Raw genomic sequence first — 24,973 nt, 5'->3', positions numbered from 1 at the left:
ATTGCTAGGTAGCCTAAAATTTCAGCCCATCGCTCTAAGCTGTATCTCTGTCTACCACTCTGAATAATTCCCCTCCCTCTTTGGTGTTTACACTTGGATACTGGTGGACTCTCACTGTATTTCCACCTTCCCCTGTTAGTTGTTGCCTAGAAACTTCACTCCTAGCTCTCTGTCAGAATTACTGATTCCCATGTTTCTCCCTCCCATTTAGATTATTTTTCCTTCCCTTTCATTTTTCCATGTGGAATCTCATTTTTGTTATTTTCTGCCCATATTTCTAACCTCGTTAGTTTCCTTTGTTGTTATCTCTCTATCCCGCCTGGTGTTGCAACTTTACCCATTTTAGCATCATCTGCAAATTTCATTAACGTGCTATTCGTTCCACCTCCCAGATCATTAATGAAGATGTAAACCAAGATCAGACCCTAACATAGATGCCTGTAGTATCCATGCTAGGTAGCTTCCCCACATCTCAATGCATTTTCATGGACCTATTATGCCTTAATGCTGTGTTTTATTTTTACTCTAAAATAGACAGTTCCTTGTAGATATTGTTACAACAATAGCTAAAAATAAAAAAGTTGAAACAGATATACTTCCTTCTGACTAATCCTAAAGGTTGTGGTAGGGGGAGGGAATATAATAAGGACTCTTACTAATTATGTGCCATACTGTTTTCCTTTGAGTTTCCTTTCTGTTAAAAATGAAGTGTATATTCCTTTAAGATCTGATACATGAAAGCATTCCTATTCAGGAAAGCTCTTAAGCCTGTACTTTTTTTTTAAGGATGGACTAAGCACATGCCCAAGTGCTTTCCTGATTTGGGACCTAGTGAGGGCTGAGACCTCCCTTAGAGCAGAAATCTCCTGGAAAGAAGATCCAGGAAAATATCAGTTGAGCTGGAGTGATCGAGAGATTAGGATGCATGGTTTGAGTGGAATTATTGGTGAAGAATCAAGAAGCCTATTAGAGGGAAGGATGGACTCTGTGGGATTAGAGGAACAATATTTCTTAGGAGGAGGAAATTAGAAAGATTCAAGTGGTCTCCTAAGTATAGGTTTGACTTTAATGGGAATGGATGAAGGCGATCTGAAGGAGGGGTGACTTCTATAGGAATGGGAGGATGTACTTTGCAAGTTTGAAGAGGAGTAAATGAGAGCCAATAAGTAGTTTGAAAATGAAGAAATGGCAAATAAGAGCAAAGAGGGAGTAGCACACCTTGTGATATAAACCCTCATGCCTAGCTTGTTTCTTTGTAACAACACTGAGAAGCAATTACTGGTAAATAAAACCAACAGCTTGTAACTCTTGCTGTTGTTTATCACACATCAGAAATGTGTAATTGTTAGGCTGGTTGCCAGGTGGAGGTAATTTGACAGGGGAGCCAGCTCATGCTGGGCAACGGCTGGTGCTTTTTCAGTTCAGAGCTCCTGTGGTGGGTGGCAGATTTTCCCATGTGACTTTTACAATTTTTATTGCTGCTCCAGGGAAGCAAATGACGTGTCGTAATCAACTTTGTTCCATGGCGGGGGGGGGTGGCGGAGAGCTCTTTGAATCAGTGCATAAGTCTGTCTGGTGGTCCATTTTATTTGTCCTGGTTTGCCATTAGCCAAGTTTACATAGTCTGCAGCCTTATTCATGTGATGTAACAACTGAATAATTAATGTAAATACATAGAGATATGGGTTGCTAGGAGTGTAGCAGTTTCTGGGTTTGTACTGTAGTACAGTAATTTCATGCAGACAGTTATGTAACATGCTGGGTGGATGTGAACAAGAGCTGTTCATATTCCAAATGCTACGTAATTCTTGGCTTCTGCCAACTAGAAGAATATTCTATCACTTTTGCGAATGTCATGATGTTTTTATTAAACTCAGTTACTTGATTCTGTATTTCATAGTCCATGCCTGGTGAGAAACAACTTTCTTTTCCTTGATCTTACTTTAAAAAAAAGAAAGAAAGAAACAAAACATCCGAAGGGCAAGAATTAGTACTTAAATGATGTTCTGCTTGTTATTTTGAATCAAAACTGTTCTTAACCCACTATTATTAAAATATACTAATTAAAAAATCCATCTTTTGGGGATTTTATTGGAAACTGGGGGGAGAATACAACTCAAGTAAGTCTGATCAAGAGGATCTAGTTCACTTGCCCAGCAGTGCTGTATTGAATACCTTGCAATGTGAATATTGCAATAATAAAAGAAAAGGAAAACCTTACTGGCGATTGTCCTAGAAGTTCATGCTTGAAGGTCATATGTGTTCCAGAATGTCTTATCATGAAAGCCATGTGAACATTAGAACTGAAATTGTTATATAAGAGGGAGTGCTCTGGACTACTTAGCTTATACAACAGGAAAGCTAATGTCAGCTGTGTTAGATAACGCAGTTTCACGTGCAAGTAGCAGCTGGCAAAGTCAATTCCAAGTAAGGGCAGTTGCGCCCAGTCTGGTAAGATGAACTAATAGAAGGTAATAGTGATCTGTGGTGAAGCCTATGTTCTAGAAATTATGTTGTCGTATAGACTATTTTTAAAGAAATTTCTCAATGGGTATATCTTGACGTAAACCGAAGGAATGGAAAAAGCAAATAGCCTGATTCATGAGTTACTATTAATGAGCTGCTTTGAGATGCAGGGCTATCTCACTAATGAGTACCAGAGGCACAGGAACTAGAGGTGCGTGGAGTGCTGCAGCACCCTCAGGTTTTTACGTGGGGTCACTGGCTGTGTGCCCAACCCCCCAGTCTCGGGACTCTGCTCCCAGGATCCGGGCCGGGGCTCTGCAACTGGCCCCGTGCCTGTCCCCAGCCTTTGCCCTCTTACCCCTATCCAGGTCCCCCCATCACGGAGACACGGCACTGCTCCCGGTCCCAGCTGTCGTGGGGGGGTGGCGCACGGACAGGGGTAAGGGGCCTGGTTGTCAGCACCCCCCACTATTAAAAGGGTTCCAGCACCATTGATGAATACTGTATTGAAATGATACCATGCCCAACCCAGGTCTTACTGAAGTCTATGGCAAAACTTGCATTGACTTGAAGTCTGGCCCTGCACACACTGCATTCATGCATCAGGTGGTTTTTCCTTGTGTTTTTCCTTTCAATGCCACCATTCTCTTTCTTTGTGGTAATGCCCCTCCCACTCTTTTTCTCTCTTTAACATCTGTCCCATGTTACACAAGAGAAATGGTCTTATCAGTGCAGCATTACTGACAAGAGTGTTAGCCTGTGGGGTGTGTATGGGTAAGTCATGCAGTGACATTGACTGTATCTATTCAGATGTCAGCCTTTCAGGACAAAATTGAAAATCTGTTTGCAGAGTTATTGGCTGTTACTTAAGGGGCTGATCCGTCAATGTCTTGAGCACCTCCTGAGAGACTCAGAGTCATAATGTTAGCTAGTCAGAACCCTTTCAGTGTTGGGCCCTTTTGAAAAATGAAACCTTGCTTGGCTGGTGGTTCTGCACTCCACTGCATGTGCATTAGATGAAAGCGGAAGGGGCGACAGAAGCCTGGAGTATAGATCTCTGTGTACTTCAGCAGAGTTCTAGCCTTAGCCAGGGTACTTGCGTCACTCAGATATCTCTGCTTTGAACAGTAGGTGCCAGTGTGCACCAGTCACAGGAGATTATACCGGAACTAGGGATAAAGGGAGGCATATATAAGAAAAGCAAAGGAGAATTGCTATTCTTCATGGGATTCATTTTTCCTGGCATTAAGATAACCATGAAAATACAGTATACCACATTACAGTAAGGCTAATTGTGTTACATTTGAACTACCAAAAAATGAAAATATTAAGAGAAGGTTGAAATCAAGTCCTTACCATGGTTGGACATAGCTAGGCATTTGCAGCACATCACCATTTTCAGATTTTATACACAAAAAAGAGTCCCCTCCTGCTTTGAAGATTTGTACATCAAATTTCAGCATGAAGCAAATTTCTTATAATGGAATTGTAAATTCGAGACAAAACAAGGTCTATTACGGACCTTAAACTATAAAGGAGAAAGCACCTAACATTACGATTCTGGATAATAAATAACTTTTAGATAGATTTCAACATCTTCTGATACATTTAAATATTGAAAAGTCGCATTGTTAAACCAGAGGAATTATGTACCAACTAGACTTCGGAATTTTTCTGTTTTTATAAAACTGTAGAAACTGTTTTCATTGCCATTTTTCCTCAAGCAGCTTTGCTAGAAGAGTGAACTTGTTTGCCTCTTCTGTAATTTTCCTTTGGTTATCATTTACGTTTTCTTTTTGAACATTTTGCTTCTCTGCATAGAGTATGTGTATTGTAAGTAACCTCCTGTGCAAATGATAGCATTAGTTCCAAGCTCTGAGCTCTCCATAGCCTGAGACCTTGATAATTATAGGTCATTATTGATGGCCAGGAAGCAACACTGTATGCTTTTAAAAATATTTTTAATGTTTTAGATTAAATTTATAGATGTTTTCCATGCTGTTTTAATGCACCTTCCCTGGGGCGGAAGGAAAAAGCCAGTCCTGTGCAAGATTATAGTACGGTATGTTCTGACTAATTCTAATTACAATGCTTAATATTCGACAGTAATACATTTTGCTCTGCAGTGCCTCTGTTATTGCGTGGGGAGGGAAGGGGGAGAGGGGAGAAGGTTTTCAGTTCCTGAGTAACATCACTCATATGGCAAGTGCAATAATAGATAAATGATACACTCTGCACAAGGTGCAGATATTAGGAAGTTTAAGTCAAAATCATGACAGGGTATATTCAGTTTAGATTAAAAGACTAAGATTAATTAAAGAGTTAAAGAGTTGTGGTACCCAAACTTTTCTAGTTGTGACCTCTGTGGGAGCCATGACAAATGTGTGGGACCGAGTGCAAAATGAAGTCACCCTCATTTGCACATTTTTGGTAGCTTTATTGTAACAAAGATCTATACGTGAAATTCTGGACTATGCCTCTAAGAGTATGTCTACACTGCAGAAGAAATTGTGTTCTTAACTGGTGTTAAAATAGCAGTGAAGGGAGGGAGACTTGGCTTTAAATTCAGGTTAACGGTGTGAGTTAAAACCTAGAAGGCAGGGCACCCTCATGATCATGAGTTAAAAGCGAAGTTGCTGGGTGTTCACTGCTATTTTAACCCAAGTTAGTTAACCTGAGTTAAGAACACATCTTTTTTTTCAGTGTAGACTTTCTCTAAGAGACACAAACACAGAATTTGTAGACCAAGTGGGGTATGGCGAAGGTGGCTTAAGCCACCTTCGAAACCTCCCAAGTCTTGACCTGCCCTGGGAGCTGGAGAGGACTCTGGCATAATTTAGACAGCCCTGAGGGCCTGTCTAAGTTATGGCTATTTCCTTGGGCTACCCCAAGGGCCACAGCCCTGCCCAGAATCTCCACAGTGCTGTGTGCTGCAGCCCCACCCAAGCACCCCCTGCTCCTGTCTCCATCCCCCTTTCCCAGCAGCTCCGCTACTCCTGGCCTTGTAATGAGGCTCTCAGAGGACAACCTTATGGCTGTCTTCTGCAGTGCTTACATTGGAGGGGAATCCTCCTCAAGGCAGAAACAGGGTTTTTAGGGCCCATTTATACCACTCCAGCTCTTTTACCTCTTGTAAAGGTGCCGGAGCAGAGATGAGAATCTAACCCTATATTTTTACCTTGATGACTTACATGTGAAATCACACTCAAGATCTTTTAAGATTAATTTCCAAAGATATCCAACCAGTAACTAGTTATCTTGAGATGCATGCCTCTCCATAACATTGCTGTGTTCAGTTTGCCTAAGTCCATGCTGCACTGATTGTAATTTCCAGCTTTCAGTTTATTCGTGTCAGAAGTTTATTTGCAATATTTAAAAATAGCATAAATAAACAAGGAGATCAGAGGCAGAAATGACTGAGCAAGTGATGAAGGCTTACTCTTTGCTAACAGATCCTTTGGGTCAGATTCTCCTCTTACGTCAGTTTGACACCACTGGAACTCCGTTAATTTCAGTGAAGTTACTTCTGTTTTGCCCTTGTGTACAAGGAAGATCAAGCCCCTTACAATGAACGTGCCCAGCTTTGTAATATTTAGGTGAGACTGGAACTAATTCTGATAAAAACTGGTCTATTGAACTGTAACAGAAATAAATCAGTCCATTTGCCTAATGGGCCTAAATGGAACAGTATGTAACCCCCCTCCCCCCCGACCCCTCCTTTCATTGGAGTTAATAACAATGAGAGCTGGGGTTGCTCAGTACCTGTAAAATTCAGATGCCCATAACTAGGCGCCTAAATATGAATTTGGAGGCCTACCTTTAGGCACCCAGGTTTGGGTGTTTTGGCCTTTATGTAGCTGGATATTAACTGGCTTGTCCTGTATTAATGGAGTAGTACTCGAAAAATTTAGCATCTGTTGTCCGAGATGGAGAGGGACCTGGAGGATGTGGCCCTGACAGAGCTGAGGTGTCCATGAGACTTAGGTTGTATTTGCAAGTCTAGGAAGCCAGGTGTAAGCTAACACTGGGGCTCTCTGGTGATTCAGACCCCTCCCACCCCCCAAGAAGTGTGGGGGTTGTGGGAGCAGGTCAGTGAGGGGTTGGTGTTTAAAACAAGACTTTTGTCAGGAATTAGTAGGCTAGTTCTGAGGGAGCATGAAATCCCAGAATTGGATAACTCTCCAACTAATGTCAGTGGGGCTTGGGGTGGAGCAGTAGAAGTACATTATAATGTAATGAAAATAATTGACTGTATATTTCAATGAGTCAAACGCAGACGGAGAAAATTATTCACCAAGCAGGACATGAGTTCACATTGTTTCACTGATTGATGAACAAAGCTGCTATTTAGAGGCAATTAATTACGCAGTAAGACATGACAAGTAATGCGTTTGGGGCATTCATAGCATGCCTTTGGGTGCCTTGTGAAGCATGAAGCTGAGGACCAAGTGACTTCAGCCACCCAAGAAGTTCAGCAAACCCCTAGGAAATTGTTACCAGAAGTGTTTCTTTGCTCTTAGATTTTTGAGAGTTTCTCATTAAATATCTCCATATATTTACTGGAAATTAACATAGTCAGAAATACGTTTGTGCCTAACATTCTAAAGTTATTTCATAATTCTGTTGACTCCGTCAAGAGATTTTTTAAAAAATGGCCTAACTTCCTGGCTAATGTTACAGAATAGAGTAAATAAACCAATTTAGCAGTGCATTTTAATTAAGCTTCAAAATTAAATAGCATGGAAGGCCAATTACTGTGGAATTATAAGAAATTTAGTGTATCTGAAAACTTCTCCTTCAAAATCCCACTATTATTGAGAGACAGGCCCAGTAAAGAGCATTAACATATCACAGGACCAAGAAAAAGTTAAATCCTATTTCTTTTATATGGCCATGCTTACTACATAAAGAGGTAGTTTCTAAATTTAAAAGGGCTAATGAAGCTTAAATTTTTTTTGAAGTTTGAAAGTTTGAAGAACTTTCTCTTCTCCAGGTGGTGGTGATGGGGGGGGGTGTGTGTGTGTGTGTATATTTACTTCATGCTCTCTATGTCCATGAAGTAATTTTAAAATCAGTATTGTCTAGCTCTCAGATAGAACCTAGAGTCCCTTAGTAGATATTTTAACAGCTACCCCAAAATAGTTGCCATATGTATATGTGTCATCAGAAAATAGAAGGTTTAATGGACTTGAAACTGAATCAGTGTTGATGAAGTCAGGTTTGTTATGGGTTAAAATCACTACTCAATATACGTGAAGGTTATGAAAATGTTTGGAATTTTATACACTGTCTTGCATTTGATTTTTTATTTACTTTTTGCCTAGAAGAAGGAACTGCATGCTCTAATAATCCTTTCTCCCCAAGTTTAAATGAAATTACATGATAAAAGGCAAAAAATAGTTTTAGGGAATAATAATCATTCCCCTATAAACCTTCAAAATTCTGCCCAAAGTGTGAAATATCACTAGTAAACAAATGGAATGAAGAGCTCAACACTACAGTCATGAAACAGGAGTTTCCTTTTTTTCCACAACAGTAATTTTGCTGGAATTATATGGTATAAAGTGAAGGAAAATGCTATTTTCTGAGTTTAATCTCCTCTTAAGCGTCCTCTCCTTTTTTAGACCCCATATCTTTTTAACAGAAAGCTTATTGGGGATGGAGAAGCGAAGAGAGATGAGATAAAGGGCAAGTGAATATGTGTGTGTTAGATTTCTATTATTTACATATAATACATATCAAATATTGATATGAGAAAGTACAGAAATTGGATGTAAAGTTAAAGTACAACTACACTTGTGGCAGTGATACATTTGTGAGAAATTACATTTATTATGCAACTTTGGCCACTTCATCTGCCTTCTGCCAAGCAACCCATTCTCCGTGGGATTTATTCCAACCTTCCAAGAAAAATATTTAAAATTTCAACTCTTTGAAGTTGCTGAGGAGTCATGGGGAAGAGACTGTAGTGGGTGGGTAGACAGCAGGTGAAGTGGTCAAATATGTATGATCAGTAGTATAGCCATGGGATAAATTAAATTAATCACCTAGATATCGCCTACATGTGTGTTGAGGAGAGTCTTCCTCTATATCTGTCTCTTTGTGTGTGTGTGTAAGGATAATATTAAATACAATAAGATGATACAAATGATAAGTATATTAATCTGAAATATACAACTGTATGTGTATTTTATAGGTGTAACATCCATGTATATACATGGAATCGACTGCCAAATATACATGTGCTTTCATGCTATGTGAATCCTTTGAGGAACTGTGTCTGGGTGAACAGTGCAGAGGTGAAGAGTGCACACGTGAAGCCATAGTTGAAGGGAGTGGCGTGTGTGGGTGCACTGCACTAATTTACACACACCAACCTGATTAATGGGGATGCACTCAATCCCTTGCAGGAACTAAAAGCCTTCTGGCTTATCTACAACATGTAGGCTTGCAGTAGTTCTGTCCTCTAGTCCTGTAGAGACGTGTGCTGTTGTGTGACTTTAGTAAACTGATTTTTGTGATACTTTTATTTTACCTCCTCCCACCAGTTCAAGCCCCTCTTCCTACCACTTGCTACCCGTGACGTGACAATGTGCTTGCCTTCTGAGGAGAGCGAGTGCTCCAGCCTTTTGGCTGGCATCAGGTCTCTGCAGGGAAGCTACAGTAGTTTGGTGGGGGAAATATTAAAGAGAAAGGATAGAAGAAACCTTAGAAACTGTGATTGGTTTAAACTAATAGAGCAATTGTTGAATCATCAGCAATTAAAGTTTCTGAAAGGATGCACCTTGCATGTATAGATTAAAAACACTAAATTTCTATTAGTGCGGCACAGTAAACCTAGAATTCTGGAGTAAGACTTTCACAAGTCCCTCTTGTAATCTAGCATAGGGTCGTTTTACTTCTGAGTACTCCAGCCAACCCTGCTACTGATTCTGTTGCTGATAAGAGGATAAAGCCAAATGCAATGTTTAAGCTAACTTATTTGGTTTAATTAATATTGTAGGCGGGATGAACAGGAGTGAAATCTCATGTGCCCTCTTATCTTCAAAGTTGAGTCAACACATGGGGAGCAATCTGATGGTACATGGAAAGGGGAGGGACTATCTTTGGCCTAATCTAATCTGACCCTGCAGTTAGAGAGCAGAGCAGTAATGGCCATGCGGGATGGCACGTCACCTTACTTGAAAGTGCTTTGAACAGTGAGTGGTGACAACTAGAATTATGTTATTTTACCGCTTCCTGAACCTGGAGTCAGACTTAGAGGCAAACAGAAAGGCGAGAAAATATACTTAAAAACAAATGGTGGTGGGGAGCTAAGAACATGAAAAACGGGGAGTTGGGGAAGGGGAATCTGTGAAGAGGAAATATGTTTTGCCTTTTTCCTGATGAGTAGTTTAAAACCTGTTAAATGTTGAGTCACTTTATAGCATGTACGTTTTGAAATCTTGACTCAAAAGAACAAAGTGTGATCTACAGCTGCAGAATATTCAAGAGAAGAATCATAATGTGCTATACTTAAAATACCTTCCTTTTGACTGTAGTCTCTTGGTAGTAAATGACAAGCAATCCAATTCTGAGTGTACTAGCCTTGTATAAATGTACATTCTAATAGTGTGAGTCAAAATTCTGTTGAGGGGTCAGATAGCTCAGTGGTTTGAGCATTGGCCTGCTAAACCCAGGGTTTTGAGTTCAATCCTTGAGGGGGCCATTTAGGGATCTGAGGCAAAAATTGGGGATTGGCCCTGCTTTGAGCAGGGGGTTGGACTAGATGACCTCCTGAGGTCCCTTCCAACCCTGATATTCTATGATTCTAAGCTTGTCATGTGTATATGTAATTCTAGGAGATGAATTCCTGCTGATGAATCATACCTTTAATTAATTTAGTAGATGGTTTAGTGTCTAAGAAAAGGCAATGAGAGAAGAAAAGCCAACGTTCTCCTTCAGGTGTTCCACGACAGTACTTTGGTAATTAGATCTTTCTTCCCTTTCCACAGTGCCCATGTATCCCAAGTGAGCAGTAACATTCCTGCTACTGGAGAGTAAGTGACTCTGTTTATTTTTAAGTTTTGTTGCTATCATTTGTTGTCTACTTAAGCTTTTAAAAATGTTATTCTCTTATTTTTCTGTAATAGCCTAGTACTGTCCAAAGAAAAGTGCATTGTGTATAGTGATCATAAACCACTTCCTCTCAAATAAGTGCCTGGGTGTCATAGTTCCTTGCTTTTTTCCCCACACCCGTGGGATGTTATGGTTATTTAACCACAGAGATTTCAAGAAGCACAACCTCACTGTGCTATAAAGAGACTCCTTACCTGCCTGACATTCAGGTCCCAAATTTTGGCATATGAATTTATTCTTGCCCATATGTTATACACACACACACACATTTAGCAAAGTTAAAATACACTTTTATGATATTGCTAATTTTTTTGATTTGTTTGATTTTTCTGAGGGTTTACAAACTCAGCTAACATAATAGTTAGCAACAAGTTTATAAACTCTTCAGTGGCCTCTTGGCCCATGTAGAGGTTCACATTCATAGCTAACGCTTTCAAAATTAACCATCAGATTCTCTCAAGAAATCATTTTAACATAAGAACATTTTAGTGCGCTAAATGTTATTGAACATGAATGAATGAAACAAGTCTGGAGTTTCTAATCAAGTCTTTTGTGAGCCATGATGTTCCAGAGAACATAAGACTTTTCAAAATATCGGGGGGAGTGGGAGAGAAATTCCTTTTTTTTCAAACTGTCATGTATCAGAAATGTTTGTCTGATTTATCGCAGTCTTTACCTCCAAACCCTCCTCTGTCCCAAAAATAAGCAGAAGAAATTTCAAGAAAAAAGGAACATTTTTTCCACAAAGTGAGAATGCGAGGGTTCCGTTAGGTTTACAACGGAAACAGTCTCACAACCTTGACTCTAGTGTCACTACAGTGAGTCCATCACTATACTGAAGTGAATAAAAGCTCTGTTGCTCATAGTAGTTCTTATTCCAATCTCACACCAGAATCAAACAGGAGTCATTCCATCAAAATCAGTAAGTTGCAGCAGTGTTAAAACAGCAGGGGATCAGAATTGGGCACTTATAAATAGTTGAGTAAAGTTTATGATGAGTTGCCCTACTGTGTGGTCGTCGTACTTGTGAGAAGGTAATCACTCATCATTCTCACAGGTGCTACTATTTCTTATATAATTTTGTTTCACCTGGTGGAGATATATGATGAGTGTAACTATGAATAGCATTCACCCTGATAACTTGTCTAACCGCGCTTTCAGAAGCATGCCCTTAACATACACTTATTAAAGAACTTGCTGCACATACATTCATGTCACTTAAGGTCCTTACTTCAAAGAGCCTTTCCTTCTGGCAGGCCTTTCACAGGGGCCAATCACAGTTGCAGTCTGTGCACTCTGTCACAAGGGACTGCTCCCTCCTAGCTCGTCTGGGAGTCAGTCACCCCAGAAGGATGGGGGCAAGTTAAAGAGGAGGCATGACTATAGCCCCAGCCTCACATCATCCAGGCCAACAATGCTGGTCGGGTGCAGTGAGGGAAGTGCACTGCACCATCGGAAGTGGAGGTGCAGCAGGAGCATTCTGCCAGTGCACCAGGGAGCTGTGAGAAGTGTTGTTCCCCACCCGTACACACCGCTCCACCCGCTAGGGGTGTGGGTCAGTACATGAAGAGCCGGTGAGAGAAGGGATGATGCAGGCCCGTTTGCACATATTTGCATCATGCATGCACCAGCCATCCAAACCTAAAGCAACCCCCCCTACCCTGGGTTTGCTTGTCATGGGTCACCCAGCTTGAGGTGTTTTGCCCATGTTGTATCCCTCTTTCCACCACCACCCACAGTTTTCCCCCTACCTCCCCAGAACTGGGAGTGAATTTAAAAACACACAGTAAAAAGCTGTAGACCCTGTTATCTTGGTATGGGTTGTCTAATCACTTGAATCTTAAATTCTCATTTCAAACTAAAGTTCTTCATGTCGGGGTCTGTTAATTCGGGGGGCTCCAGTTAGGCACCTAAGTAAAAATGGACTCCTGTACAGAAGTATTGAGTGGCCATAACGGCCGTTGACGCTAATGGGAGCTGAGAATGCTCAGCACTTTTGAAAATTTGGGTCACTGCTTTACGTGCCTTATTTTAGTCAACCACATCTGAACAATTTAGCTGATGTCTTGCCATGCGTCTGCCATCCTTAGCATGTTTTTGACACTACTGCAGTTATTAAAAAATTGTGACTTTTAAAAAGGGGGAGGTTTTCTGGTAAGTTTGTAAGTTTAATTGACCTTATTTTTCATCTTGACAGATACTTAGAAAAGACGATCCGCTCAGCAGTGGAACAGCATCTCTTTGATGCTCATGGCTCAGGTGGGCAGAGTTCAGAGGACTCCGAATCAGGAACATCATCAGCCTCTTCAAATGTGTCCACCAGGCAGAGGAGGCGGCATCACAAAGAGCAGGAGGAAGGCCGACGAAACAGAGACGTGTATGTTCATGATTTCTTCTCCTTTAAAAATTATATTTCATTGATAGCATCATAATCACACCCATTAAATAGGCAAGACAGTAGCTCCGTTATTGCAAGCCTCGGCCCCAGTTCCGCAATTGAGAGCGTACAGAGTGACTGCTGCACCTGTGCTGGGCTCCATTGGCTTACTTGGAGCTGTGAACTGCAGAACCAGGGCCTTGATTTGTGGTCGTTTCACAGCGGAATGGGCTGACGGGTGTCAGCCTAAAAGTAGCGTTTGGTTTTTGTTTTAATTGTATGTATCTGGAAACAGTAATACTCCTGAAAAAAATCAGTATTGGAATTTGTAACTTAATACTGGACAAAAAATAACCCTTTCAAATGCTTTTGTATAACAAAACAGCTACAAAATTGGGACCAAATTCTAGTTTCACATGTAGAAAAAGAGCTTCAGTTCAAATTTTGTAGTGCTCTGTGTGTGCATTTGGGAGAAGAACGTGCCTCTTTTATTAATCAAAAATCAACCATTTTTATCTCAATGGTTATAAGACAGATAAACAGTATTTTGAGACAGCTTTTTTTAAATGCCTCTCAAGGATTAGTCATACATAGTATTCCTCCTGATGACATACAGCATATAATATAGATGTGTCAACATCGCATTCTGAATAGAGGTGGTGTTCACGCACAGATCTAAGGATTTTTTTTACTGAAAGGAAAAAATGTGACCTTTCCCCACTTTTAGAAAATAAAAAGTATTTTTAAATGGGCAAGATGTTTGCACAGTCTAAGCTGTTTCAAAATACATATATAGAAGACTTCATCCCAAGAATGTGTAGTATAGGTGTGTGAGGGGAATTTGATATACTTCTATTTTTTGTAGGGCAGTACAACTGTATACGACGGCCAACATGTTTAAACTCAGACCCTGATCTTGCAAACATTTACGCGTCTGTTTAACATTAAACGTATGAGTAGTCATATTAACATTAATCATGTGCATAAGTGTTTGCATAATTGAGGGCTTAAAGTTAGGCTCTTAAATAAATGTTATAGGTGCCTTTATAAAAATTACCTTATTTTCAGAGCTGCTGAATACCCACAAATCTTACTGGAGCTACAGGCCTTAGCATCTTTTAAAATCAAGCCACTTTTATTTCGGGGGCCTAACTTTAGGCACCCGGGCTCAAAAATTATAATCCATGCTACTTGACATCCAGGAATATAGATTCATAGATTCCAAAGCCAGAAGGGACCATTGTGATCACCACTGTGTATAACACAGGCCATAGAACTTCCACAAAATAATTCCGAGGGCATATCTTCTCGAAAAACATCCAGTCTTGATTTAAAAATTGTCAGGGATGGAGAATACACCACGACTTTCAGTAACTATGGGATGTTAACATAGCAGAGAAATGTTCCTGCAGTAAAAGCATTTCTGACTGACTTTTCAGGTAAGTAGGTCAGAAGCGGGCTAGTGTACGTGTTTGGCAGCATATATTGCACGGCAGTTTTTTCTGCACAGCCTCCGCATCGCATTGTATATTTGCTGTTCGTGCTTTCTAGCCCATTTAGCTGCTAACTCTTCAGTCCTGTATTTATCCCAAAGCCCCAGACATTAATTTAAAGCAAATCAAAAGTCCTAAATGGCACCGAGAAATCAGGTCATTTCTCTGGTTTCATAGGGATAAATTGTCCTGCAATCTGTTATGGTAAATTGTGAAAATTGAAAATTTCATTTGAGACCTTTTTGATTTTGGCTGGCTTTATATCTTTGCTGTCTGGACACAGATCTAAAGAAGATCCATGGTGCCATACAACACAGTGGCAGCATACAACTGGGATAATATTTATGCCATAAATATATGGATGGGCTTACATTTTGCACACCACATGACCTACCGTCTAAATGTAATGAATCACATCTCAGTGGTTTAAAAATAATAATTGCACAAAGTTAAATGGGTCTGATAAGCTTTATCCAGAGATTTATAATTCTCTGTCATCTACCTTTTCCAGGGACAAAACATAGAAATGACTTGTGACCTAGAAAATAACTAGAGCATTTTTTAAAAATATGAGTACTTTTGCCCTCATGAGGACTAGCCAGACACCTCAGTGTCAGATTCTCTTCTCTCATTTACACCAGTGCCACACCAGAGCAACTTCACTGATGTTACTGAAAGCAGAACTTGAGCTTTGTGCCTCGCTGTACAAAACTGCTGTGGATGCTTACAACTGTTACCCACCATTCCAGCTTTCCATCTCTGGCATGATAGATGTGCTTTTAGCCTGAGGGAGCATAGAGGTTGGGAGGAAGGAGATACATATCGATATACAAATAGAAGATACAGTGATGCATGTATTTTTGAAAGTGTCTCTATTATTGCACATAATAGAAAAACACCTATTAAGGAGGGCAGAGGAGTGGCACTGCAGAAGTACAACTGCAGGGAAAGGGAGCTAGCAGAAGATCTTCACCCTCCTAAACAAGGAGGCAAAGATGAGCATAGATGACATGTCTGGAAAACACACAGATCTGACTAGACAAAACAGGAATTTATCCCAGTGTCCCATAAGAAGCATTTAAGCAAGCAAACACATTTCCATGCAACACAACAAATCACACAACAAATCAAAAGGAAAGTGTGGGCCCCTTACTGAATGAGGGAGGCAACCTAGTGACAGAGGATGTGGAAAAAGCTAATGTGCTCAATGCTTTTTTTGCCTCTGTCTTCACTAACAAGGACAGCTCCCAGACTGCTGCGCTGGGAATCGCAACATGGGGAGTAGATGGCCAGCCCTCTGTGGAGAAAGAGGTGGTTAGGGACTATTTAGAAAAGCTGGACGTGCACAAGTCCATGGGGCCGGACGAGTTGCATCCGAGAGTGCTAAAGGAATTGGCGGATGTGATTGCAGAGCCATTGGCCATTATCTTTGAAAACTCGTGGCGAACGGGGGAAGTCCCAGATGACTGGAAAAAGGCTAATGTAGTGCCCATCTTTAAAAAAGGGAAGAAGGAGGATCCTGGGAACTACAGGCCAGTCAGCCTCACCTCAGTCCCCGTTAAAATCATGGAGCAGGTCCTCAAGGAATCAATCCTGAAGCACTTACACGAGAGGAAAGTGATCAGGAACAGTCAGCATGGATTCACCAAGGGAAGGTCATGCCTGACTAATCTAATCGCCTTCTATGATGAGATTACTGATTCTGTGGATGAAGGGAAAGCAGTGGATGTATTGTTTCTTGACTTTAGCAAAGCTTTTGACACGGTCTCCCACAGTATTCTTGTCAGCAAGTTAAAGAAGTATGGGCTGGATGAATGTACTATAAGGTGGGTAGAAAGTTGGCTAGATTGTCGGGCTCAACGGGTAGTGATCAATGGCTCCATGTCTAGTTGGCAGCCGGTGTCAAGTGGAGTGCCCCAGGGGTCGGTCCTGGGGCCGGTTTTGTTCAATATCTTCATAAATGATCGGGAGGATGGTGTGGATAGCACTCTTAGCAAATTTGCGGATGATACTAAACTGGGAGGAGTGGTAGATACGTTGGAGGGCAGAGATAGGATACAGAGGGACCTAGACAAATTGGAGGATTGGACCAAAAGAAACCTGATGAGGTTCAATAAGGATAAGTGCAGGGTCCTGCACTTAGGACGGAAGAACCCAATGCACAGCTACAGACTAGGGACCGAATGGCTAGGCAGCAGTTCTGCGGAAAAGGACCTAGGGGTTACAGCGGACGAGAAGCTAGATATGAGTCAGCAGTGTGCCCTTGTGCCAAGAAGGCCAATGGCATTTTGGGATGTATAAGTAGGGGCATAGCGAGCAGATCGAGGGACGTGATCGTTCCCCTCTATTCGACATTGGTGAGGCCTCATCTGGAGTACTGTGTCCAGTTTTGGGCCCCACACTACAAGAAGGATGTGGATAAATTGGAGAGAGTCCAGCGAAGGGCATCAAAAATGATTAGGGGTCTGGAACACATGACTTATGAGGAGAGGCTGAGGGAACTGGGATTGTTTAGTCTGCGGAAGAGAAGAATGAGGGGGGATTTGATAGCTGCTTTCAACTACCTGAGAGGTGGTTCCAAAGAGGATGGTTCTAGACTATTCACAGTGGTAGAAGAGGACAGGACAAGGAGTAATGGTCTCAAGTTGCAGTGGGGGAGGTTTAGGTTGGATATTAGGAAAAACTTTTTCACTAGGAGGGTGGTGAAACACTGGAATGCGTTACCTAGGGAGGTGGTAGAATCTCCTTCCTTAGAAGTTTTTAAGGTCAGGCTTGACAAAGCCCTGGCTGGGATGATTTAATTGGGGATTGGTCCTGCTTTGAGCAGGGGGTTGGACTAGATGACCTCCTGAGGTCCCTTCCAACCCTGATATTCTATGATTCTATGATTCACACAGCCCTCTCTCACAGCAGTCCGGTTATTCTTGATGAGGCATTTTCGTCCCCATCCTGTTCTCTGTTATTTATCACTCCCTCACCCCTCCCAAAAAAGGCAGGGGGTGGTGGTGCAGTGGAAATCCCTCGTGTGTTCTTACCCTGCAAATTTGGGTAAAGAGATGAGTTACAGTAGGTTTGGGAGACATGCCCAAATTCTGCTTTCAGTTATACCGGAAATTATTACAAGTTGTTAGTTGCTTTAAAAAAAAAAAAAAAAACCCAAACATTTTTGTCTCTGGGAAAGTTAACTGGCATAACCTTTTAAAAATAACTAGTACAGCCAGGGGCTGATCCATTCTTTCCACTGACTTTGGTGGGAGTTGGATCATTTCCCCAGTGCTGATGACCATGTTTCCTCATGCGATGTAGTGCACCTGTTTTTAACTCCTTGTTGGGATTTAGGATGTCACAACCTTTGTTGTGTTTCTTGCAATAGGTTAAACGCAGATGGGGTTTAAGAGACAATTCCAGAACTGCACCAGTCAGCATAATACATTTCTCTGCCAATAGCATAAATGCAATAGGATTGTGTTTTTAAAAAACAGCTTGTTGCAATGTAATTTGCCTTCCTCAGAGAGGTCATCAACAAAGAAAACATTCCTTCTGGATTCGGAAACCTTGAAGATTGTATTCTGACTCCTCAGGAAGTAGAAAAATTACAAGAAAACAACTCCGGGTATATTGGAGAAAGGAATAAACCAAAACGGCAGAAATCCAGCACCAAACTTTCTGAGCTTAACGATAACCAGGATAGCCCTGTGGTAAGCAAACATGCCATACAAAGTGCAGAGAGCGTCAGTATCATGTTGGGAAAGAGCATCCCACTCACAATCAAGCATCCCGCTTCCCCACTGCCTTGTACCTTGTGTAGCCATTTACACAGATGTAATCACTTGCACTTTGCACAGATGTAAATGGCTGGTTAGGGCCATGGAGAATCAGGCCTTACACTTTTAACAAGTTTCAGAGTAGCAACCGTGTTAGTCTGTATCCGCAAAAAGAGAAGGAGTACTTGTGGCACCTTAGAGACTAACCAATTTATTTGAGCATAAGCTTTCGTGAGCTACAGCTCACTTCATCGGATGGATGCACGAAAGCTTATGCTCAAATAAATTGGTTAGTCTGTAAGGTGCCACAAGTACACCTTTACTTTTAACAAGTGCATTGTGGTTACAGAAGGGCCAAATTCAGACACTGACCCTCTCAGTCTACACATAGCTATTTTTGTTTTTAATAGAGCAAAACAATATGGTTTCAAAAATAGAGTAAGGAAGTGAAATTTGTCCCCAAGCCTGCAAGATTTTAGTAGGATTGAGCCTGTTGAGCACCTCACAGGTTGGACCATTAGCTTGTGTGGGGCTTTTCTTTTTTTTAATTCTGTCCGATAGTTTTCCGTCACAATGTAGCTTATTGGTGTGTTGTTTGTAGTGAGTGAGTGCCAGGGGCATTATCAGTGGATGAATTTGGTGGTTGCCCTTCCTATCAGCAGCGGCTGCATTTCAGAGGTGTTGTATACAAAATGCTTCGGAGTCCTTTAGGATGAAAGGTGATCAATCTAGATACATCACACCTTTTGACTGCAAACATATCTGGCGCATTTGTAATGTACCGCACATCGCGAGCACAGTGGAATGTGCACAGCCTGTAGAAGACATGGGTTTACACTGTGCAGCCTTTTTGTTTTGAATCACAGAATGTTGTGATCCCTGTTTGACCTTCCCAGTAGAAGACAGTTTGCTCACCGTGACAAACTGCAAAAATCGCTGATGCAACATCTCCTTCCCCGTAGCCAACACAGGCACTAAATGTTGTGTTAGCAGTTTAGAACTTACAGCATATTTCAACGTGGGCCATTGATAAAGACAGGCATGGAATGCCGCATGTTACTTGGCATATCACAAACTCTTAGCACCGCTGGGAGTATTACAATACCCTGAGAAAAGAGTAGGCTTTACCAGCTGTGGAATATTTTCTCTGGTTGTTGTTGGTTGAGTTCCAAAGTCTCCTATAGGTGAGTGCCCTTTAAATGTGATATGTTTTGTTTTGAAAAAGTACATCGTGTTCTGGCACACTTGTTTTAGATTACACAGCCGCGGTTATTTATCAGGCTAAAATGTACACAGATCCCGAAGAGGGAATGAGTTGGGTTCTTTTGTGTATTAGATAGAAATGGCATTGATAAAATGAAGGAAAGAAACTGAGAAATCATAGGCTCTGTGTATTAGATTTAACACGAAACAACAGTATCCGATCGCATATAATAGACATTTAATATCTGCACCCTTTGAGACACTCTCTCCTTAGAGCTGCCGCACGAGACAGATTTCAGCGTTTGGGCCAAGAGTGTAAGTGGCTCTTTTGTGGGTGTCCAGGAGGTGAGGACATACAAGGAGCCTCCCCTATCCAAAAAAGATCCTCTTGCACAAGGTACTTACAATTCTGAAGTAATTGGCCAGAGTCGAGCTAAATGCCCTCTGGCGGCAAGTACTGACCGTACAGTAGCGTCCCTGTGGGACAGTATATGCAGTTGCCTCCCTTCCCTCTCTCTAATGGGGAAGACTCATCATTTTCTTTGGTGGGGGATTCTTCTTCTGCTTCCCATTACTGCGTTAATGGATGGTACAGTGACAGTCCACACACATGGGAAATATTTCTCTTTTTCTTTTAAATAAATGTAAAGCAAATTAGTTTCTGCAGATGTGGGGCCATGTTCTGGCTCTGGATACACATGTGCAACTTCCACTGAAGTACTACTGAGAGCCTGATTTGCTTTTACACTAAGGCCCCTTAATACCACTCCTGCAGTGTAAAGAGGCCTGAAAGTGGGAGGACATTACACTGATGTCCCCATTCAGGCCCCTTCACTCAGCCAGAGTGAAGTCTAAATGAGAATCTGGCCCAGATTGTGGTCTTTAAGAAGGAAAGACTGTCAAAATACCTACTTGACTGAATACCTTGGGGTTGAGGGGTGGGTGAGGCTCTAACCCAGTGGTCTCCAACCTTTTTATGCCCAAGATAACTTTTTGAATCTAAGGGAAACCCAGGATCTACCCTGCCCCTTCCCCAAACGCCCCACTCGCTCCATCCCCCGCTCCTTCTGTCGCTTGCTCTCCCGAACCCTCACTCACTTTCACCAGGCTGAGGTAGGGAGTTGGGGTTCGGGAGGGGGTGCGGGCTCTGGGCTGGGGGCCAAGGTGTTCGCAGTGTTGGAGGGGACTCTGGGCTGAGCCTGGGCCAGGAGGTTGGGGTGCAAACTCTTGGAGGGAGTTTGGGTGCAGGAGGGGGTACGGAGTGCTGGCTCTGGGAGGGGGATCAGGGCTGGGGCTTGGGGTGCAGGAAGGGGTTCGGCATGCAGAAGGGGGTATGGGTTGCTGGCTCCAGGAGGGGGCTCAGGGCTGGGGTTTGGGGTGCAGGAGGGGGTTCAGGATGCTGGCTCTGGGAGGGAGCTCAGGGTTGCGTCTTGGGGTGCAGGAGGAGGGCAGCACTTACCTCTGGCAGCTCCCGGTCGGCAGCGAGCACAGCGAGGCTCAGGCAGGCTCCCTGCCTACCCTGGCCCCACAGCGCTCCTGGAAGGGGCCAACACGCTGCTGCGGCCCCTGAAGGAGGGCAGGGGCACGTGGCTCTGCATGCTGTCCCTCTCTGCAATCACCGCCCCCGCAGCTCTCCCGGTCATTGGGAGCTGCGGGGGCGATGCTTGCAGGCAGGAGCTGCTCACAGAGGGAGACCCCTGGCCGCTTCCGGGAGTGGCGTGGGGCCGGGATAGGGAGTCTGCCCTAGCAGCAGCCACACTGCACTGCCAGAGCTTGGGAACGACTGGGACATCCTTTAGGATCGACCAGTCGATTGCGATCGACCAGTTGGTGACCACTTCTCTAACGTCTCCCAAATGAAGGGCCATCAAATTGCATTGCCTATAACAGGGGTCGGCAACCTTTGGCACCTGGCCCGTCAGGGTAAAGCCGCTGGCGGGCCGGTCCAGTTTGTTTATCTGGAGTGTCCACAGGCACGGAGCCCCGCAGCTTTCACTGGCCATGGTTTGCTGTTCCCGGCCAATGGGACCTGTGGGAAGCAGTGGCTAGCACATCCCTTGGCCCGCGCCAACTGTTCTTTGTGAAACACTTTAAGGACTTCTGGTGACAGGCACTTGTTTAAGTGCCACACTGTTGTTTCTATTGCAGGAAATTGATAATAAAGCATGCTTTTTTAAATTGTAATTGTATGAAAGATAGACCTATAGCTGCTGTTCCCTTGTTCTATGTAATACTTGGTTTGGATACAGTGTTGTAATGGCCTCCAGCATTGTTGTTCTTTTTATCTAATTTGTTATCTTAACATTTGCTGTGTTACAGAGTATGGAAAGTTTTAGCTCCTCAAGGCCGACAGCCAGAGCGGGACCTGATGACATGGAGGTTTTGTCTGACGAAAGGTAACTTTTATAGCTTACGTTTAGCTCTCCAAGTGGTTCTGTATGATGTGATTGTTTCCTCCATCCACGCTGCAGCTGAGAGCATGCTTCCTAGGGCAAGCAGACAGACGCTTGCTAGTTCTGCTCAAGCTAGCTTGCTGAAAATCGTGCTGTAGCGTGGGTAGTGGGCAGCAGCTTGGGCTAGCCACCCTATGTGTATGTAGGGGCGATGGGTGGGTGTGTACTCAGGCACTAGCCGGAACCACCCCTGTTACCGTGGCTACGCTGCTACTTTTAGTGTACTAGCTTGAGCAGGGCTAGCATGTTTCTGTCTCCCTGCGCTGGGAAGCATGCTCCCATCTGCTGTATAGACAAACCCTCAGGAGCCCATGGGGGTGACTTTCAGTTTGCTGCAGAGGGGCTTCATCACCACATTAGCCCCACATTGGACTTGTATAGAGAGGAGATTGGCTCTGCAGGAAAGCCTCGGCCCTCTCTTGTATACCAGAAAGGGGCTTGGCGCCTGTGCCACATAGAATAGCATGGAGAGTAGGGAGATAGGCCCCAGGATCTGTTTTCTCATGGGTACTGTAAACCCCAGCACACACCCCAGGACAACTGTTGCAGAAGGGCAGCTGATGCACTTCAGCACAGCTCCCTGGCCCCAAGTTTGGGGGTCCCAACCCCCTTTTCTGCACGTCATTTTCCTCCCCCACCCCCCGAGCCCAATCACTCAGCTTTGCTTGAGTGAGGAGAATTTTACTCCATCGCTGTATTTGTGAGTGTAGGGTTTGCTGGGAGATGTGAATTTGTTTGGATTAAGGGCAGCAGAATTTAATTCCATTATATTTTCCACAGATAGCTTCTACGGGGAAGCAAAATGGATGGGATAACAGCTTAAAGTGCTGTGACGCTCACTGAGTATCGCACATTTACTGTATTTACAAGCAATAGCAAGTACGCTCAAATCCTTTTAAAAGAGATGGTATTGGCAATGATAGCCAAAGTATAAAAAGTAGAGGGTACAAAAGTCTGTTTCCTTTCACTATGAGACAGTCTGGTTTATTTTTGTTTCTTTTCTTTTTTTTAAATAGCAAAGAAAATGAAAACGATGATGTGTTTTTCAGGCACTCACAGGTTGGTATCTTCATATTGCTGAGATTTGGTCCTGGGCAAAACAAACAAAAACATTGAATTTTATAAAACTAGCTGGTCAGGAAGGTAAATGTGTCGAACGAAATGTTGTAACTGTGAGGCAGCACCCTGACCTCCAAAATGGAGTTTGCTTTGTTTTTCTCCTGGATATAGTTGAACAATGAGGTGTCTTTAAAACATCTGTTCCTTTCCCTGTAACCCCTACTTATCAAAAAAACCAAAGTCACTGAAGTCAGCAGTTTGACATTGAGTTCCATAAAGATCCTGGTGAGCAGGGCATGTGACTGATTAGTTCACCATGTACTGAGATTAACTTTGTCTCTCCTGTTTTTTTCTGAAATAATTTTGGTCTTTTATATGTGACTTCCCATTGTGGCTTCCTAATCTTGGTGGATAAATTTTCATGACGCTGTCTGATGCAAATTGAATTTTTTCCCCCTTTCTGTCTTGGGGATGGTGACTTGAGGGAGGGAATTGCTTATTTAGAAGGGGGTCTGTTTCTGCCCTATGCTAATCATTTTTCACCCTGGCTTCTTGCCAGCGACTCTGTAAGTATTCTAACATACCCTGAGAAGTCAGCAAGATACGGTTCAATTGGAGTGATGACCTGAAAAGCATTCATGCCATCTTTTTACTGCACTTCTCTTTTCCTGTGGTGGTGCCTCCACAAGACTTTTTTGTCCCTTAAAGTGGCAATACAAGAAGTGCAGCTCTGCTGGTAAGTGCCAAAAAGGAGTGCCAGCATAAGCAGGCTGCGGGCATTTTAATCACGGGTTCATTTAGACAGCACAGCAGTTAAAATGCCACTGGAGACTTATCGGCAGTAGTGCCCCTGGTGGAGCTGCATCAGTGGCAGAGGGAGATTTTAAGAGGCACGGGGAAAAGAAAAAGCTATTGTGAACAAGGGCTATCTGAATTCCACGTGACGGGTTGGAGGTTGAGAGGGGGTCTGCAGCTGATATTTTTTAACCCATCTCCTCGTGCTGTTTCAAAATAGTAGCTGCTCTTTTGTTGACATTGTTAGACTCTTTGATTTCCAGCAGTGTCGCTCTCAAGAAGCAGGAAGGGAAGGGAGAATGGGAAGTGATTGTCTGAAAATGATGCATCATTGGGCTCAGCGTAGCCCTGTCATGGCACGTTGCTACAGAGGTTATGCAGGCCGTGTTTTCAGTGAGGGAGGTGGCTCTGCCTTAAGGCTCAATTTGTAGCTTTGCCACAAGCTCTCAGCTTGACCAGAGTTCACCCTGTGACTCAGAAATGCAGTCTATTCCCCAGTTTCTCCTTGGCACCAGGGAGGGAAACAATCTGTGCCAGCCCTGCACCAGGTACAGATAACTCCACGCTGGCTCAGCTGGGCTGGCTAGCACATTTATGGGGGCACAGAGGGTACAGCCCGGGCTTCAATCATGCCTTGCCCCTACCTCTCCATGATGTGTGGGAGAGGACACAGGGGTCTGCAGAGGCTGCTGTCTCCAAGCTCCTGCATGGTGTGGACAGGAACTTCCACAGAAACTTCTAAGAACTGACCCTTGGATTTCAAACTAGTTTTGTTTTGTTTCATTTTATTTTTAAAAATCTGGAATATTAAATTATGGTTTCAGAATGAACTTCTCCTTATAAAGAACTTAAAATTCAATAAGAAAAGTGCAGCATTACCCCTGAGATCGCATTATATAGGAATTACAAGGTCAAGAAAATGTTGCATTCCTTCTCGGTAGTTTTACATTCCTTGTGCCTTGTAAGCCTGTTGATTAGGGGAGCTTAAAACATACCTTTTGTAACAAACAGCTCACTCACAATAAGTGAAAGGCTTTTACTTACCCTTCCACCCACCCACTATACCGCCAAAATAAGGATTTTGAAGAAGATATGAGGAGCTTGCAAGTTGAGATTATTGAATAGGCATTGGTGGTTGTGCATGCAGTTTTCGGTTTGCACTGGACCCTGGATGCATGCATGTAGAGCCCCATGTGTTCTGCACTTCTGGAGCATTGGAATTCGCTAGAGTCCATCCTTTGCTGT

The 24,973-nt window shown here is 42.9% G+C and overlaps 1 protein-coding gene across 4 annotated transcripts in view; it reads left to right on the top strand.

Annotated features, from left to right (window-relative positions):
- Positions 1-24,973, top strand: part of FAM13A (family with sequence similarity 13 member A) — a 186,777-nt gene that overhangs the window by 122,544 nt on the left and 39,260 nt on the right. For all 4 annotated transcript variants that reach the window (XM_074950585.1, XM_074950588.1, XM_074950587.1 and 1 more), the window contains 5 exons: positions 10,461-10,505; positions 12,782-12,961; positions 17,966-18,152; positions 21,741-21,817; positions 22,891-22,933. In XM_074950585.1, the coding sequence (XP_074806686.1) occupies positions 10,461-10,505; positions 12,782-12,961; positions 17,966-18,152; positions 21,741-21,817; positions 22,891-22,933 (532 nt within the window). The remainder of the gene's footprint in view (positions 1-10,460; positions 10,506-12,781; positions 12,962-17,965; positions 18,153-21,740; positions 21,818-22,890; positions 22,934-24,973) is intronic.

This window comes from Natator depressus, chromosome 4 (assembly GCF_965152275.1).
Source record: "Natator depressus isolate rNatDep1 chromosome 4, rNatDep2.hap1, whole genome shotgun sequence".
NCBI lineage: Eukaryota > Metazoa > Chordata > Testudines > Cheloniidae > Natator > Natator depressus.
This window is presented reverse-complemented; position numbering and strand designations above follow the sequence as displayed.